Here is a 15,348-nt window from a genome sequence, read left to right as displayed (position 1 = left end):
TGGCTCAGTTTGGCCACTCTTATGACCTCAGATGATGAACTGTGAAGCCACTGAATCCCACCCTGCAGACTGGCTTGGCCTCAGGGTGCCTAGTGGCAAACCTGCCCCACCCCAGTCACAGGTTTCTACTCCACTAACAGGCACTGGCTGATGGGAAGCCAGGAGTCTCTTCCCAGTGGTCCCAGAGTTGTGCCTGGCCTGCATGGAAAGAGGGTGGGGGTGGGTATTGGGACAGGAGAGGGGCCGAAAAGCCCAACCCCCTGCTCGAGGCGGGCTGTAAATCTGCCTCCTCCCTTGGGCTTTAATGAGCTCCTTCTCCTCCCTGGCTAGTTGGTCCATCCCGGCCCTCCCTTTGTACGTCTGTGCTCCCTCTTGCTTTATCTATGGCAAAGGTCCCACTTATCTCCACCCTGTCACTTTCTATGGCTAGTTTATGAGCAGGGGGTTGTGTCTTCATTATTTTTTAGCGCGGTCACGTGGCCACGGAAGCCAATGAGCCAACTCGTTTGGCCCTGTCTTCCCCGAGCCTAGCCCCCAGCGGGGAGGAGATTGGCTGGGCATCCTATGTGCGTGTGCATGTTTAAATACCCACGCAACAGCTAGCGGGCCTGTAACTCAGCCCCCGCCCTGCCGCGTAGGACAGTCCATCGGAACTATTAAAGCCAAGGCTCCCCGGTTTGGAGTTTCACTTTGGAGGTGCTAACGAGAGCGCCAGCTCATCCGCCTGCCCACCCAGCTGAGCTGCCTTCCGAGTGAGTATTTCGCAGCCGGGATAATCAAGGTCATTGCAATTCTTGTATGTTTAAAATCGCCCAGCACGGTCTTGGCTCTGGTCTGGGGCTGAAACAGGCTGAGCTGCTTCCTCTTGGTGCTGGCCCAGACTGCAGAACTCTGAGTGCAACACGGCTCCCAGGCTGCCCTCTGCTTGGGCATTGCTCCTGGCCAGGGATGGGCGGCTGCTGCCTGGGCTGAGTCGTAGGCTCCAGTGGTGCTGGGGAAGGGAGGCCCCAGTTGTAGGTCTCCCTCTTTGTTTCCATTTGGAATAAAAGCTGCTGTTGTGCCTTCCCACCCGCGCATGGCCCAGGGCTCACAGGGTGGAGCTGGGATGGCTTGGGCCTTGTGCAGCACCCACTTTGCTACTTCCCCTTAGTGCAGACACTTCTCATGTGTCCCCTCTAGTCATCCCCTCTTGGTTAAGAACTGGTGCTGCCTCAGCCCCAGGGCCCTTGGAGTAGTGGGCCCAGGACAGCTGCTGGGCTCTGCGTGCAGGCCGGGTGTGGGGACCACGCCAGCTCCAGCCAGCACTGGGGTCTGACCTCTACTTGCTTCCCAAACTTTCGGGGGACCCAGAACACCACGTGTGTGGGGCGGGGGATTGTGGCCAGGCTACCCACCTGGGCAGCTCTGCCCGCAGGCTCTCCACACCTCCGGCTGGCCTCCCTCCCACCTGACGAGGGCAAGCCCCTGCCAGAAAGGCTGTAAACATGCAGCAATCACCTCTGGGGGACCCCAGGATGACTGGCCTCATTATTAGCACTTCCCTAGCTGAACCCCCGAGAATGGGCGAGGATGAGGTTTGGCTCCTCCCCACACACACCAGCATGGAAATTCACCAGGCAGGCTACAGCCTCCCCTTAATAACCATGGCACTTCCGCCCCAGAGAAGGCGCCCCCAGGGCTGTGCCTGCAGGCTCAGAGGGGGCTATGCAGCCATTGGGGGGAGGCCAGCAGAGGAGTTAATGGGTGAGGGGAAAGGCTGCTGGCTGTGTGGCCAGCAGGCAGAAGGGCAGGGGCAGAGAAGAGCTGCCTGGCTGCTGAGGGGGGTGATGGGGAGGAGGAGATGAGAAGAGGGCAGCAGACGGACAGCTGAGAGCAGAGCTGACTGCGCTCTGTAAACACCCCGCAGGGTGATGAGGAACTCTTGATGCTGAATGGCCGGATTGGCACAAGACCCAATGCAGCTCATCTGGCCCTGAGTTTGGGCTGGAGGTGAACAGGTGTACGGGGCCTGGAGGTGCTGGGCAGCCCGGCTGCCTCGGTTTCCTTGGTGCCCCAGGTTTACAGGATGGTCAGCGCCGTTTCTGACTCTGAGGAGTGAGGTTCTGGGACAGCCCCTCTGGGAGCTAGGGGCAAAGAACTGAATTGGTTTCAGACCTGGCACTGTGTGGGTGTGATTGCTGGGGTGGGGCAGAGTCCTGCTGCTGCCTCAGCGCTGTCACCCCTGGGGGAGGTCGGGAGGGCAGTACAAATCGCCTCCGAGGCAGGAGAAGGGGAGGAGAGGTTAGAGTTAGCCCTTCACCTGCCCTCAGGCCTGCACCCACTGGGCCCAGGCGCCCAACAGGACAAGGCCAGCTGAGCAATGGCAGGGCCCACTCACCAGGCAGGGGCTGCAGGCACACTCCACAGAGCTGTAACACACAGCTGCTGTGTGTTGGGGCTGGGCCCAGCAGGAGTAGCTCGGCCCCCCTGCCCAGGATCTGTGTCTGGGAAGCTCAGCCCATAAAGTCACAGTCCCCATGGCCCTGCTCCTACCTCTGCTTGCCTGTGCCCAGGGGTTACAGCTCAGCCCCCAGCTGTGTCCATGCTCTGCGGTTACAGGCAGGGGAGCGGCTCCCCCATGACCCAGCTCAGCCCCCAGCTGTGTCTGTGCCCAGGGTTACAGGGGGGAGCGGCTCCCCCACTGTCCAGCTCAGCCCCCAGCTGTGCCTGTGCCCGGGGTTGCAGGGGGGAGCGGCTCCCCCATTACCCAGCTCAGCCCCCAGCTGTGCCTGTGCCCGGGGTTACAGGGGGGAGCGGCTCCCCCATTACCCAGCTCAGCCCCCAGCTGTGCCTGTGCCCGGGGTTGCAGGGGGGAGCGGCTCCCCCACTGCCCAGCTCAGCCCCCAGCTGTGCCTGTGCCCGGGGTTGCAGGGGGAGCGGCTCCCCCATTCCCCAGCTCAGCCCCCAGCTGTGCCTGTGCCCGGGGTTGCAGGGGGAGCGGCTCCCCCATTACCCAGCTCAGCCCCCAGCTGTGCCTGTGCCCGGCGTTGCAGGGGGGAGCGGCTCCCCCGCTGCCCAGCTCAGCCCCCAGCTGTGCCTGTGCCCGGGGTTGCAGGGGGAGCGGCTCCCCCATTACCCAGCTCAGCCCCCAGCTGTGCCTGTGCCCGGGGTTGCAGGGGGAGCGGCTCCCCCATTACCCAGCTCAGCCCCCAGCTGTGCCTGTGCCCGGGGTTGCAGGGGGGAGCGGCTCCCCCACTGCCCAGCTCAGCCCCCAGCTGTGCCTGTGCCCGGGGTTGCAGGGGGGAGCGGCTCCCCCACTGCCCAGCTCAGCCCCCAGCTGTGCCTGTGCCCGGGGTTGCAGGGGGAGCGGCTCCCCCATTCCCCAGCTCAGCCCCCAGCTGTGCCTGTGCCCGGGGTTGCAGGGGGAGCGGCTCCCCCATTACCCAGCTCAGCCCCCAGCTGTGCCTGTGCCCGGCGTTGCAGGGGGGAGCGGCTCCCCCGCTGCCCAGCTCAGCCCCCAGCTGTGCCTGTGCCCGGGGTTGCAGGGGGAGCGGCTCCCCCATTACCCAGCTCAGCCCCCAGCTGTGCCTGTGCCCGGGGTTGCAGGGGGAGCGGCTCCCCCATTACCCAGCTCAGCCCCCAGCTGTGCCTGTGCCCGGGGTTGCAGGGGGGAGCGGCTCCCCCGCTGCCCAGCTCAGCCCCCAGCTGTGCCTGTGCCCGGGGTTGCAGGGGGAGCGGCTCCCCCATTACCCAGCTCAGCCCCCAGCTGTGCCTGTGCCCGGGGTTGCAGGGGGAGCGGCTCCCCCATTACCCAGCTCAGCCCCCAGCTGTGCCTGTGCCCGGGATTGCAGGGGGAGCGGCTCCCCCATTACCCAGCTCAGCCCCCAGCTGTGCCTGTGCCCGGGGTTGCAGGGGGGAGCGGCTCCCCCACTGCCCAGCTCAGCCCCCAGCTGTGCCTGTGCCCGGGGTTGCAGGGGGAGCGGCTCCCCCATTCCCCAGCTCAGCCCCCAGCTGTGCCTGTGCCCGGGGTTGCAGGGGGAGCGGCTCCCCCATTCCCCAGCTCAGCCCCCAGCTGTGCCTGTGCCCGGGGTTGCAGGGGGAGCGGCTCCCCCATTCCCCAGCTCAGCCCCCAGCTGTGCCTGTGCCCGGCGTTGCAGGGGGGAGCGGCTCCCCCTCTGCCCATTGGATTGGCACCCAGGGCACCCAAGAGCACCCGCTGGTTCCCCCGTTGGCGCTGAGGCCTGAGCAGCGCGGAGCGGCCTCGGGCCCCCTTCGCTCCGGCCTCGGCCGCCAGGCGCTGGGCCCAGCGCTCCGCCCCGCCAGGCGCACTGCGCGCGGGAGCCAGCCGGGGGCGCTGCTCCCAGTCGGGGCCGTTTCCCCCGCAGGCTGCGCTGGCCCCGGCCCGGAGCGCCCCTCCCCCGAAGCACGGCCCCGGGCGGGGCGGGGGACGCTCCGCTGGGCTCCGCGGCAGCGCCAGGGCCCGGGCCTGCAGCCTGCGCTCGGGCAGCTCCCCGGGGCGGGGCGGCGCCTCGGGGTCACGCCGGGCCCGGGGCAGCGGCCGCTGGTCTGGAGCCGGAGCGGCGCACGGGCCGTGTCCCTCCCGCCGCTCTCCCGGGCCCGGCCCGCCCGCTGGCGGCTTCCCGAGCGCGGGAGCCAGGGCCGGATTCCGCCGGGGCAGTGGCCGGTGCTCAGCGCCCGACGGCCCGGCCTGCGCTCGGGCTGCGCACGTCTGCGGCGCCGCCGCTTTGGGTTCCTGCCGTCTGGCGGGCCGGGCCGGGCCGGGCGCTGCGCTGCTCCCCGGAGGGCGCCCCCCGCTCCCGTACAGCCCCTCGGAGAGCGGCTCGGGCGGAGCTCCAGCGCCCCCCGGCCGGGCGCACGGTGCTCCCCCTGCCCGCCCGGGTCAGTGCGCCCGGCAGGGACGTGGGGGCTGGGGCGCTGGGTTAAACCTGCCCCGGGGGCGGCGGGGGCTGAACCTGGGAGCGCCCGGCCGGGAAGCCGACTCTGACCCCGTCACCTTAACTCTGCCCCGCGCTCCCACAGCCGGGGGGCCGCAGCTGTCCAAGGCGCAGGGGACGGTTGTGGCCGGGTGGAGTTTAGCAAAGCCCGGCTCGACCCCTGCCCGCCGCCTGCTCGGAGCCCGCCTGCCGTCGGGGCTGGGGGCTCCCGGCGGGAAAGCGGCCGGGGCCGGCTGGAAAAAGCTACTCCCCGGTCCCTGCCGCCGGAGCCAGTGAGGAGCCGTAGCTGAGCCGGGGGGGCAGCTGCGGGGCCGGTCCATTAGGAGCCCGCAGCAGGACTGGTCTCGCTCCCCCGCCCCCAATAAAGCAGCGGGGCTCGGGGCAGCGCTGACCCCTCCGCCGGGGGGCCCGCCCGGCCGCTGCTGGGGCTCGCGGTGCAGCGGCGGCTGGAGCCGGAGCAGGAGCAGCTGCCTGCGGCCCGGGAAACCGGGGGCCCCGCGGTGCAAAGCCGCCGCAGCCGGCGAGCCCGGGCTAGGTCGAGCGCTGCTGCCCGCACAGCAGGATCCGCGGGGCTCAGCCCCGGGCCGGGGGCAGCAGCAGCAGCGCCCGGCCCCCGCGCAGGTCCCTGGAGCCGGGTGCGGCGGTGCCGGTCCATGCGGTAGGGCCGGGGCAACGGGGGGAGGCCCCCGGGCAGCCACCGCTCGGCACCGCCACTGCGCCCTGGGCCCAGCCCGAGCTCTCTGCCCGCCCGCCGCGGCGCTGTCCGAGCCCCTTCCCTCCGGCCGGCGCCTCGGGCAGCTGCGGCCCCGAGTGCCGGGGGTGGCCGAGGGATCCCGCCGCCCGCGGTGCCGTCGGAGCTCAACCCTGCGCGGCCTCCACGGACTGGCTCAGCCCCGACGTGCCCAGTAGCCTGGCCCCTGGAAGCAGCTGCCTGGAGGGACGAAGCCGGGACCGGCCTGGGCCGTCCCGCGCCTCCCTGAGCCGGATGGGCGCAGCCGGACCCCTCGGGCCCCGGGCCCGGCAGCGCCCAGCACCCGGGCAGGCGAGGAGGGCCCGGCCCTGAGCGCCAGAGCCGAGGGTGGCACCCGAGTGCCGGCCCGCTCCCCGCCCCCGCCCTCGCCCTCGCCCTCGCTCCCGGCTGCGCCCCCGCCGCCCGTGGGGGCTGGTCACTCCCCGCACCGAGCTGGAGGTGCAGCCGCGGGCGCTATAAAGGGCTCCGCCCGCAGCGCCCACCGCCTACCTGCCGCGCTCCGCTCCGCTCGCTGCGCTGCGCTCCGCTCCCCGCCGGGCGGGCCGGGCTGCAGGGCTCCCGGCTCTGACCCGCTCTCGCTCCGCAGCGGCCGCCGGACGATGGACTATAGCTACGATGAGGACCTGGACGAGCTGTGTCCGGTCTGCGGGGACAAGGTCTCCGGGTACCACTACGGGCTGCTCACCTGCGAGAGCTGCAAGGTAGGAGCTGCGCCCGGGCGCCCCTTCCAGGCCAGCAGCGGAGCGCCCGGGCCGGGCCCGCGGGTTTCGTTGGCGGGAGGCCGGGCGGGGCCGCCAGGCCGGGAACTCGTTGGGCGCCGCTGCCGCTGCCGCTGCCCGGGGCTGTGCGCTCTGAGCTGCGCCTGCCTGCGAGCTGCGGCCGCGCCGGAGTTACGGGCCGGGGGCGCGGCTGCCCCTCCGCTGGGCCGGGCGCTGGAAAGCCCAGGCTGCCCTCGAGGCTGGAGACGGCCCCGGCCGTGCGCTCGGCCGCGACCTGCAGCTGGGCCGCTCCGCCTTCCCCTGGCGGCTCCGGTGCCCCGGACCGAGCGCCCCCGCCCGCAGCCGGTCACGGCGGCCTTGGGGGCTGGACCCCGCGCCCTCCGGGAACCGACCCCGCTGCGCTCCCGGCCGGCCTGTGACCTCAGCCCCGCCCCGACGGGCCCGGCCCGGCCCGCAGTCGGGCTTTGTCGGCGCTCAGGTCGCTCGGCTGCGGTCGGCTCCTCCTTCGGCCCGCGGGCGGCTGTGGGCTCCCCAGGCCGGGCGGTCCCCGTGCCAAGGGCGCTTCGGAGAGGGGCTCGCGGGCCTCCCGCCGCGCTCGTAGCAAACGAGATCAGGCGCCCGGAGCGGTCCGGGGCCCGGGCTCGCTGCCGCCCCTCGGGGATCGGGCCCCTGCAACGAACCGGCCGGGGCGTCGGGCCGGGCGCCGCCTGCGGAGGACGCGCTGCGGTTTGCGCTGCCCGCTCCGGGCCCGGCGCAGAGGCGCAGCGCTGCGGGACGCGGGGCCCCGGCCGCGGGCACTCGCCGGCCTGGCGGGACGCTCCCCTCCCAGCGCCGGAGTCCCCGCCTGGCCTCGGAGCGGTGGCTGAGGCGGAGGCCGCCAGGGGCCTGGCCCCCTGGGCTCCTGCTCCGGCCCTGCCGGGCGCGGCGAGGCGCGGTGCGGACATAGCGCCCGTCAGCGGGAGCCAGCTGCGCTCCCCACGCTGGGTAAGAACCACATCTGCCGGGGTGCAGCGGCGGCGCGGCCGCAGGCCCGTGGGAGCCGGGGAGTCCCGGCCGCTGGGGACCCCTGGCCTAGGGCGCGGCGCGCATCGGGCCCCCGCGCACAGCACACGAGACACCAAAGGCTTTCCTGGCGGGCGCGGGGTCCAGCCCCCAAGGCCGCCGTGACCCGGCTGCGGGCGGGGGCGCTCGGTCCGGGGCACCGGAGCCGCCAGGGGAAGGCGGAGCGGCCCAGCTGGCGGCGCGTCCTGGCAGCCCGGGGTGGGGGTGCGGAGCGGCTGCGGCTCTGCCAGGGGCTGTTGGCTTTTCGGCTGAGCGCGCTCCAGCCCAGGGCCGGGAATCGCTTGCGCGGTTCCTTAGGTGACCCCCCACCCGGAGCACGGGGCCAGGCGATATAAGTCGCCAACTCCAACATGGAGCAGGTCGCCTGCGAGCCGTTTTTCTTGCTGCTCGGCCGAGGCCCCGGGCTCCTCTGTGCCGAGGCTGGCGGGTCTGGAAGGAAATTTTCCAGGCCAGCAACGCTCAGCTGTGCTCGCAGCAGCCCCGCGCAGGGCCTTGCCTCCCCCGGCTGCAGGGCACACCGCGCCGGCCTGTTCATACCCGGCATTCCCGCCTCCTCTTATTGCCGCCAGGGCTTTTTCAAGAGGACGGTGCAAAACAACAAGCACTACACCTGCACCGAAAGCCAGAACTGCAAAATCGACAAAACCCAGCGGAAGAGGTGCCCCTACTGCCGCTTCCAGAAGTGCCTGACCGTGGGGATGAGACTCGAAGGTAAGAGGCCCTGTCTGCCGCCGGCCACTGAGTGCTGTGTGCTCCGGGGAGGCGCAGCGCGGTCAGCGGGCGGGTGTCTGGGTGTGCGTGCTGGGGGAAGAGGTGCCTAGGCTGGACCTGGTCCTGGGATGTGTCTGCATCCCCCATTGGGCTCACTGGGACTTGAGGGTGCACAGGATCGGGCCCCAGGCCGGCTAGGGCAGCTGCTTAGGGCAGAAGGAACGATTCCTTCCTTGTGCTCAAATTTCAGTTAATTTCTTTTTAATGAAATGCGATTTGGGTTTGGTCAGTGGCTCTGTAGCTTCCGGGGTACCGTTTTGTTAGGGTACGAGATGGCCTGGCACCGCTGGGCTGGGCATTAAATGGTGACTAGCAGCAGGCCTTGGCTCTCATTGTAGCAGTGGCGGTCCAAGTAACCTCTCTGTTCAGGGCTGCCTGTTTTCTTTCCTCAGTCTCCCGGATGCAAAGCAGAGCCAACCCCGCAGCGTTCAAAACCCTGAACTGGGGCCCCTCCCAAAACAGGGATTGTTGTAAAAGGCGGCAGGCGGGGGGCTCTTCTGATTTGCCTCCTGGGTTATCAGCACGAGGGAGTCACGCCTCCAGGACTTGCTTCGCGGGTGGAACGGCTTGAGAATGTTCTGGAGGGCTTGTTTGTTTGTGTGTGTGTGTTTTCCAATGCAACCCCCGTGCCCTGCTCTCTGCACCGCTCCCGGAGGTGAGGCATTGGGGAAACACCATGCAGGGTGAGAATCAGGAGAAAATGGCCAGAGGCAACAGTGAGAATATGACTTTTCTTTTGCCCCATTCGCTGTAGTGGGAATTCCTCGTTCTCCCCGAGCAGCACAGGGGCTTTCGCGCCAGTTTTGCAGGGGGTTGTTTGACTGATGTCAGGCTTGATTTCTGCTGGTGTGGTTGATGGCAGAATCGGCTGGCTGGGTGTCCTGTGTGACTGTTTTACACGGCACTGAGCGCGGATGTTGCACAGCCTCACTGCGCGCGCTGGACTCAGGAGCAGGAAAAAACAATTATAAACAGCAGGCAAGAAAAAATGGAAAAAAAGAAAAGTTACATCTTAGAGCAAATCAAAAGCCCTGGGCAGGTGGGGCTGGGGCCAGTGGCTCTCTCTTGCCTTGGCAGGGCGGGGGAACTTGGGGCTCCATTCGCGTGGGGCTAGGGGCAAAGTGGGGGTTGACCACAAAGTACTGCTTGTCCCAGAATAGAAGCTCGTCCCGTTCCCAATCAGGAAGGAGGCAGAAGGCTTTTGGGGCGGAAGAGTTAAGAGCAGGACAGAACATTTAATTGCCAAGGCAGCCCAGGCGCTCTCCTGCCCCGGGGAGCCCGCCTTAGGGCGCGGCGCCGAGCGGCCCAGGCGCTCTCCCGCCCTGGGCAGCCCGCGTTAGGGCGTGGCGCTGAGTGGCGTTTTTAAAAGAGCATCGTTGCCGGACGATGGTTTGCAAACAGTGCCTGAGCCAATGGTCTGGATTCCCTGAGGCAGGGCTCAATTTGGGCCAGGGCTTGCAGGGGCTGAGCTCTGGCGTCTCTGGGCTTGGCAGTTTGTAGCTCCAGCACCTCAGGGCTTGCTGCGCCAGTGAGAAATGGCCTGAGCTCCGGCACCACTATCGTTACAAAGGAAGTACCACCCAGGGGCCCCGGGTGAGGCATAGCGTACCAGCATTCCGGCCTGTCACTGAGAGCAGCCGGGCACTGGAGCAGGCTGCAGGCAGAGCGTGGCTGCTGGCCCTGGGGATGGCAACTCGCGCTCTGTTCCTGTGAATGGGTGAGAGAGATACTGAAATCAGAGCCCAGTTCCCAGCTGGCAGTGGAGCTGCGCTCCTCTGACTGTGCCTGCTCCTCTGGCTTGCAGCAGGGCTGAACGTGGGGGCCTGGGGGTGTGTGCGTGGCTGGGAGGCAAAGCCAGAGTATTTGCTGCCTGTCCCTTCAATGCTGCCTTTCCCCTCCTTCTGCGCGGCGGGGTGGAACTCTGCAGCTGCTTATCCACCAGGGATCACCAGAGTTAAATGACCTCCCAACTCGACTGTCTGCCTTGGGCAGTGAAACTGGAGCTCCCGGCTTTCTTAGTGATTCGTGTTTCCTGGGCAGAGCATGGGGGTGATGCGTCGGAAGAGACCCTTCCGCTCGGTGGGACAAATGCAAGCCTGAAATCTCTGATTTAGGAGGCAGGCGGGGTGCAGACAGAGGCCTCTAGTGAGACTCACGAGGCGAGGCCACTGCGAGGTCTGGGCTATGCGAACAGCACCATTTCATCAGCGTATCTCAGAAGAACCAGACAGCTCCCCTGGGAGCCTGGCAGTGTGGCCCCGAGAGAGCTGGGGGCTGATTCTGGCGCTGCTTGGCATTCACAGAGTGCAGCTGTTTTGTGCTCATCACGGCACAGCTTCCTGCTCTAGAGAGACAGCCCAACACAACGGTAGGCAGGCTCCTCCTGGGGAGCACTGGGCACAGAAACCCCAATGCGCTGCAGAACTGGACGTGCAGCCGAGGGGCAGAGATGCTGCATGGTGCAGGCCAGGGGCAAGTGGGATGCAGAGACCGGGGAGAAGGTCTCAGTGTGATTATGTGCAGGGCTGGAGGATAGGCCAGTGCTGGGCTGGGAGTGGGAGATGGGACAGAGAGGGCCTGTTGTATGGGCTATGCAAATCCAGGGGGAATTTTAACAACACAAAGGGTGATTCGAGGCAGATCTTAAGAGCACAGTGGGCATGTGGGGGAGGAGCTGCAGGCAGGAACCTGGCCGGTAACCTTGCTCTGTCAGGCGTGCTCCGCCCGGAGTCCAGTGTTAGTAGCCTGGCCGAGCTGGCTCCTGTACTCCCCTGGAGCGGAGCGGCAGGGAAGGTGCTTCTGTCTAGAATGGAGCTGAATGAACGCACGGTGTCTAATTCTGCCCATACTCAGATGTCCTTGCTTGGGAGGTGTGCATGCTGCTGCCCCACTTCGTAGATACCCTGGGGAAAGTCGGGGGTGGGATTAGAATGAAATACAGGAGTGCCCACAGCGCCGTTCCTTGCAGCATCACTGAGTCTTCGCTCACAGCAGAGCGCACTTAAGCGAGGGCTGATCTTTTTCGGTTGCCATGTGCACATGCGAGCGAGTGAGCGAGGGTGTGTAAATGGGGTTGGCATGTGTGTTCGTTCCCCCACAGCCCCAAAGATGTCAGCTCGGACTGGGTGTGGGACGCCCACAAGTTGGGAATTGCAGGCTCCCTCCATTTGGCTCTCCGTCTTTGGAGAAACCCGTGCCTCCTGTTTCATCTTGTTACTGAAGGCAGGCGAACGAACACGGGATCTTTGCTTTTCTAACCTCTCCCCCTGCCCCAGCTCCCAGGTTCCCACCTGTGATCGGAACCTTGTGTTTGTGGCCGCACAATAACCCAGCTGGGATGCAGCCAACACCAAGGTGCCTGTGAGCGCAGGTGAGCGGCCAGGGGAGCACACGCGAACGTAAGCGCTCTTCTCTCTTCGGGTTCTGCTTGTAAAGAAGGGAAGGGTGTGCTCCTCTCCTGCTCATGAAAGATGCCCCCTGCGGCCCTAGTGCCTCCATTTATTCTACAGAACAGCTCCAGCCCATGAGGCGCTGTGGAGATCTCCCTCGCGTACCCCACAGCCTGTGGTGCAGGAGCGTTTCTATGGATGTGTCTTCACAAGCTGTTCTCTAGCAGTGGTACAGGTGCACATGACGAGGGGACTCCAGTGGGCATGGAAACCTGCCTTGGCCTCTCCCTTTGCACTGGGGCTCTGATGCCCTTGTAAGCTCTGGATGTAGGTACAAACCATTGTAGTGTGGCCAAAGGCAAAGGGGGGAAGTGGAGTCTGGTGTCTGGCTCGTTCAGTGTGTGGCTTTTCTGTGGAGGCTGCCCACCAAGGGAGCTGACCGTGGAGGTGGCTTTTATGGGCTCTCTGTGAGGGACTGGCCCGAGGCAGCCATGTAATCTAGTGCCCAGCCGTTGGGAGGGGCTCTCAAACAGTGGCAGAAAGGGAAGTGTCCTGTATCCCCTTAGCCAGGTCCCCCCCGTCCACTGCAGGCTGTTTCCATGTCGGCAGGAAGGAATGAGGGAGGAGACAGTGGGATTCGCCATGGAGTGCCCCTTCAAGGAAAGTCTTGGCAAACATCCCCTGCCTCACAGCTGGCTTTGAGTCCCTCCCATGTCTCCAGCCTGTGGCTGAGACCCTGGGCCAGCGCTGTGTTCTGCTGCACATCAAAGGTTGCTGCAGCGGGTTTCTGAGGCTGCAAGGAAAGGGAAGGTTAGTGAGAAGCCTTTCTCAGAAATAACAGCTGAACCACAACACTTGAGCTCCCCACTCAGCGTGGGGTGGCAAAGCTTGTTGCTTTCCCCTTTTGTGCACATCTTCCCCTGGCTTCTCAAGCAGTGGGTTCACCAGCCGCCTCTCCTTTTGCACGTCCAGCTGCGCACATCTCCAGCACGGAGCTTTCAGCTAGTTGAGGCTCTTCCAAGTGTGTGTTTTTTTTGTTTTTTTTTTTTAAAGCACAAATGCTCTTGAGAACCACCTCAGAGAGAGGTGAATGGTCTTGTGTTGCAAAGAAGCACCTGTTTCCTAGAGCGGTGACACATTCTGGTGTTCCTGGTAGGGTACAGAGAGAACATCCGTCTCTGTGAAAGGAGAGAGGTTCTACTTGGCAGCTCAGTGGGAGAAGCCTGTTGGGCAGAGTCTTTCTTTTAACCACTTTTATGAATACAGAGGGCGGGCGAGACCCACAGGTGGTGTAACTCACTCGAGTCCCACTGAAGTCAATGGGGCAAGTCTGGTTTGCACCAAGTGCAGATGTGTTTTGGGGCGCTCCCCTGACCACATGTCCTGCATGCCATGGTCATGGTGGAAGGGACTGAGCGGAAGGAGAGACAATGGGGTCCAAATCAACGACATCCCCCAATAGATTCCCTGTCCGTTAACAATCACAAGCTGTGCACCAGAAAATCAGGAGGTTACACTTCAAAATCCCAAGACTTTAAAAAAACAGGCACTCGGGTGTTGTTTGTCTCCTGCCTTCACCCTGACAAGCTTTTCCCTGCTAGTCTGAGCACTGGAAACGTAGTTTGCTTTGCCTTCTCTTAAAATGAAAGATGCCAGTTGCACACACTCAGCTGACTGCAGGGCTGGGGCGCTAAGGGAGGCACCTGTCTTGCAAGGCTGGTGGTGCAGCAGGGAGACTAGGCAGTGCTGCTGAGATAGGGTTTTCTGCATGTGAAGCTCTTGGGTTTGATGGCTCGCGAGGACCAGTGTGAGAAGTAGCTGAAGGTGGCCTTGCAGCTGGGGCTGTGCCTTTCGGAGGGCAGGTCTGTTCCACTTATGTAGACCCCAGTGAGGAGCAGCACAGTCACGGAGGACAAGGACACTCAGGAAGGGGGTACGTCCTTGACCTGATGTTCCAGGGCACTAGGACAGCACCCCCTACTGGCTGCTGAGAGGTGCATAACAGTCCCCAAGAGACACTCTGCACCACGCCCTGTGTCCCGAGGCAGCCATCCGTTACTCCTGCGATGGACAAAAACAACAAGAAGTCCTTTGGCACCTTATAGACGAACAGATACTTTGGAGCATAAGCTTTCATGGGCAAAGACCCGCTTTGTCAGATGCATATTTGGTGAAGTGGGTCTTTGCCTACGAAAGCTTATGCTCCAAAGTATCTGTTCGTCTATAAGGTGCCACAGGACTTCTTGTTGTTTTTGCAGACAGACTAACATGCTACCCCTCTGATACTTCCCATGTTGGAGCTGTTGCTGGCCAAGAGTCCTTGTTTCACAAAGAGGGTATCTGGGCTTGGTCCAGCCTTTCCCTGCTTCTCTCCCGTCTCCTGTCCCCCTTGCCCTCTGTAGAGAGCCCAGGGTATTTTCCATGGCCTTTCAGGAAGAGAGGGAGTCCTCGGGCTCAGCTGAATGCCAAAGGCGTGCTTTCTCTCTGTCCACAGCCGTGCGAGCGGACCGGATGCGAGGTGGCAGAAATAAATTCGGCCCCATGTACAAGCGAGACCGCGCTTTGAAGCAGCAGAAGAAAGCTCTGATACGTGCCAATGGCTTTAAGCTGGAGACGGTGCCTCAGATTGTGTCCCCAGTGCAAAGTGACTACAACCTGTCCTCCTCCATCCACGGCATCCACTCCATGTCCAAGAGCCTGCCGCCCAACCCGGCCGCCATGACTCCAGTTGACTATGACAGAAGCCCCTACGGGACGCCGTCCTTGGGCATGGCCATGCCGAGCCACGGGGCACTGTCTGGCTACCACTACCCCTCCTTTCCCAACCGCGCCATCAAGTCCGAGTACCCCGACCACTACACAAGTCCCCACGAGCCTGTGGCCAGCTACGTGTATCCAGATGCCTATCCCAGCAGCTCCCCGCCTGACATCCCCGAGCTCATTCTCAAGCTGCTGCAGCTGGAGCCCGACGAGCCCCAGGTCAAGGCACGGATCCTGGCTTGTCTGCAACAGGAGCAGGGCAAAGGACGGCACGAGAAACTCAGCACCTTTGGCCTCATGTGCAAGATGGCCGACCAGACCCTCTTCTCCATCGTGGAGTGGGCACGGAGCTGCATCTACTTCAAGGAGCTGGAGGTAGGTGGCTGGCTGGCTGGCTCCCCGGTCGCTGGAGGGAGGGGCCCGGAGGTGCCTTCCAAGAGGGGACCTGAGGGGATGGGACAGACAGAGTGGCTGACACGTGCCTGGCACAGAGGGGACTGCAATAAAGGGTGTAAGTGAGCAGTGCGCCTGATGTGTCCCTGGCCTGGGAGGAATCCACCCTGTAGCTGACTTCCACAAGGAGCTGCCTCCTCAGCCGCTGGCCAGCAGCCGCCCACGCACTCCTGGGAACACACAGATGCCCAGGCCCCAAGCTGGGCCTGGGGAGGGCTGGAGAGGGGAGACAGCAGTGTGAGAACGACAAAGCCGCCCCAGTCCAGCTGCTGTGTGGCATGGCCAGGAGCCCATGGGCTCAGCACTAGGTCACCCAGGCAGCCTCTCGCTGGGTAGGGGACAGGACTCCAAGCATGGGCACTGCGAAATGGGAACCCCCGGCTCCCCAGGTCTGACCCCTCCTGCTGGCTGCATGCTGACCTGTCTGAAATGAGTTTAATGGGCCTCAGCCCAGGCCCTGCCAGAGAGCTGCCTGTGCCCCAGGGACCCTACCTGGAGTGTGCACCAGC

At 64.9% G+C, this 15,348-nt stretch overlaps 1 protein-coding gene across 1 annotated transcript in view; it reads left to right on the top strand.

The window, feature by feature from the left end:
* Positions 1–678: 678 nt before the first annotated feature.
* Positions 679–15,348, top strand: part of NR5A1 (nuclear receptor subfamily 5 group A member 1) — a 55,266-nt gene continuing 40,596 nt past the window's right edge. The window contains exons 1-4 of the mRNA XM_075015338.1: positions 679–752; positions 6,272–6,386; positions 8,036–8,177; positions 14,121–14,761. Coding sequence (XP_074871439.1) covers positions 6,285–6,386; positions 8,036–8,177; positions 14,121–14,761 — 885 coding nt within the window. The 5' untranslated portion in view covers positions 679–752; positions 6,272–6,284. The remainder of the gene's footprint in view (positions 753–6,271; positions 6,387–8,035; positions 8,178–14,120; positions 14,762–15,348) is intronic.

The sequence above is a fragment of the Carettochelys insculpta genome, chromosome 21 (genome assembly GCF_033958435.1).
Source record: "Carettochelys insculpta isolate YL-2023 chromosome 21, ASM3395843v1, whole genome shotgun sequence".
In the NCBI taxonomy this organism is placed as follows: Eukaryota; Metazoa; Chordata; order Testudines; family Carettochelyidae; genus Carettochelys; species Carettochelys insculpta.
The sequence above is the reverse complement of the archived record's forward strand: the minus strand, read 5'-3'. Positions and strand labels throughout refer to the sequence as shown.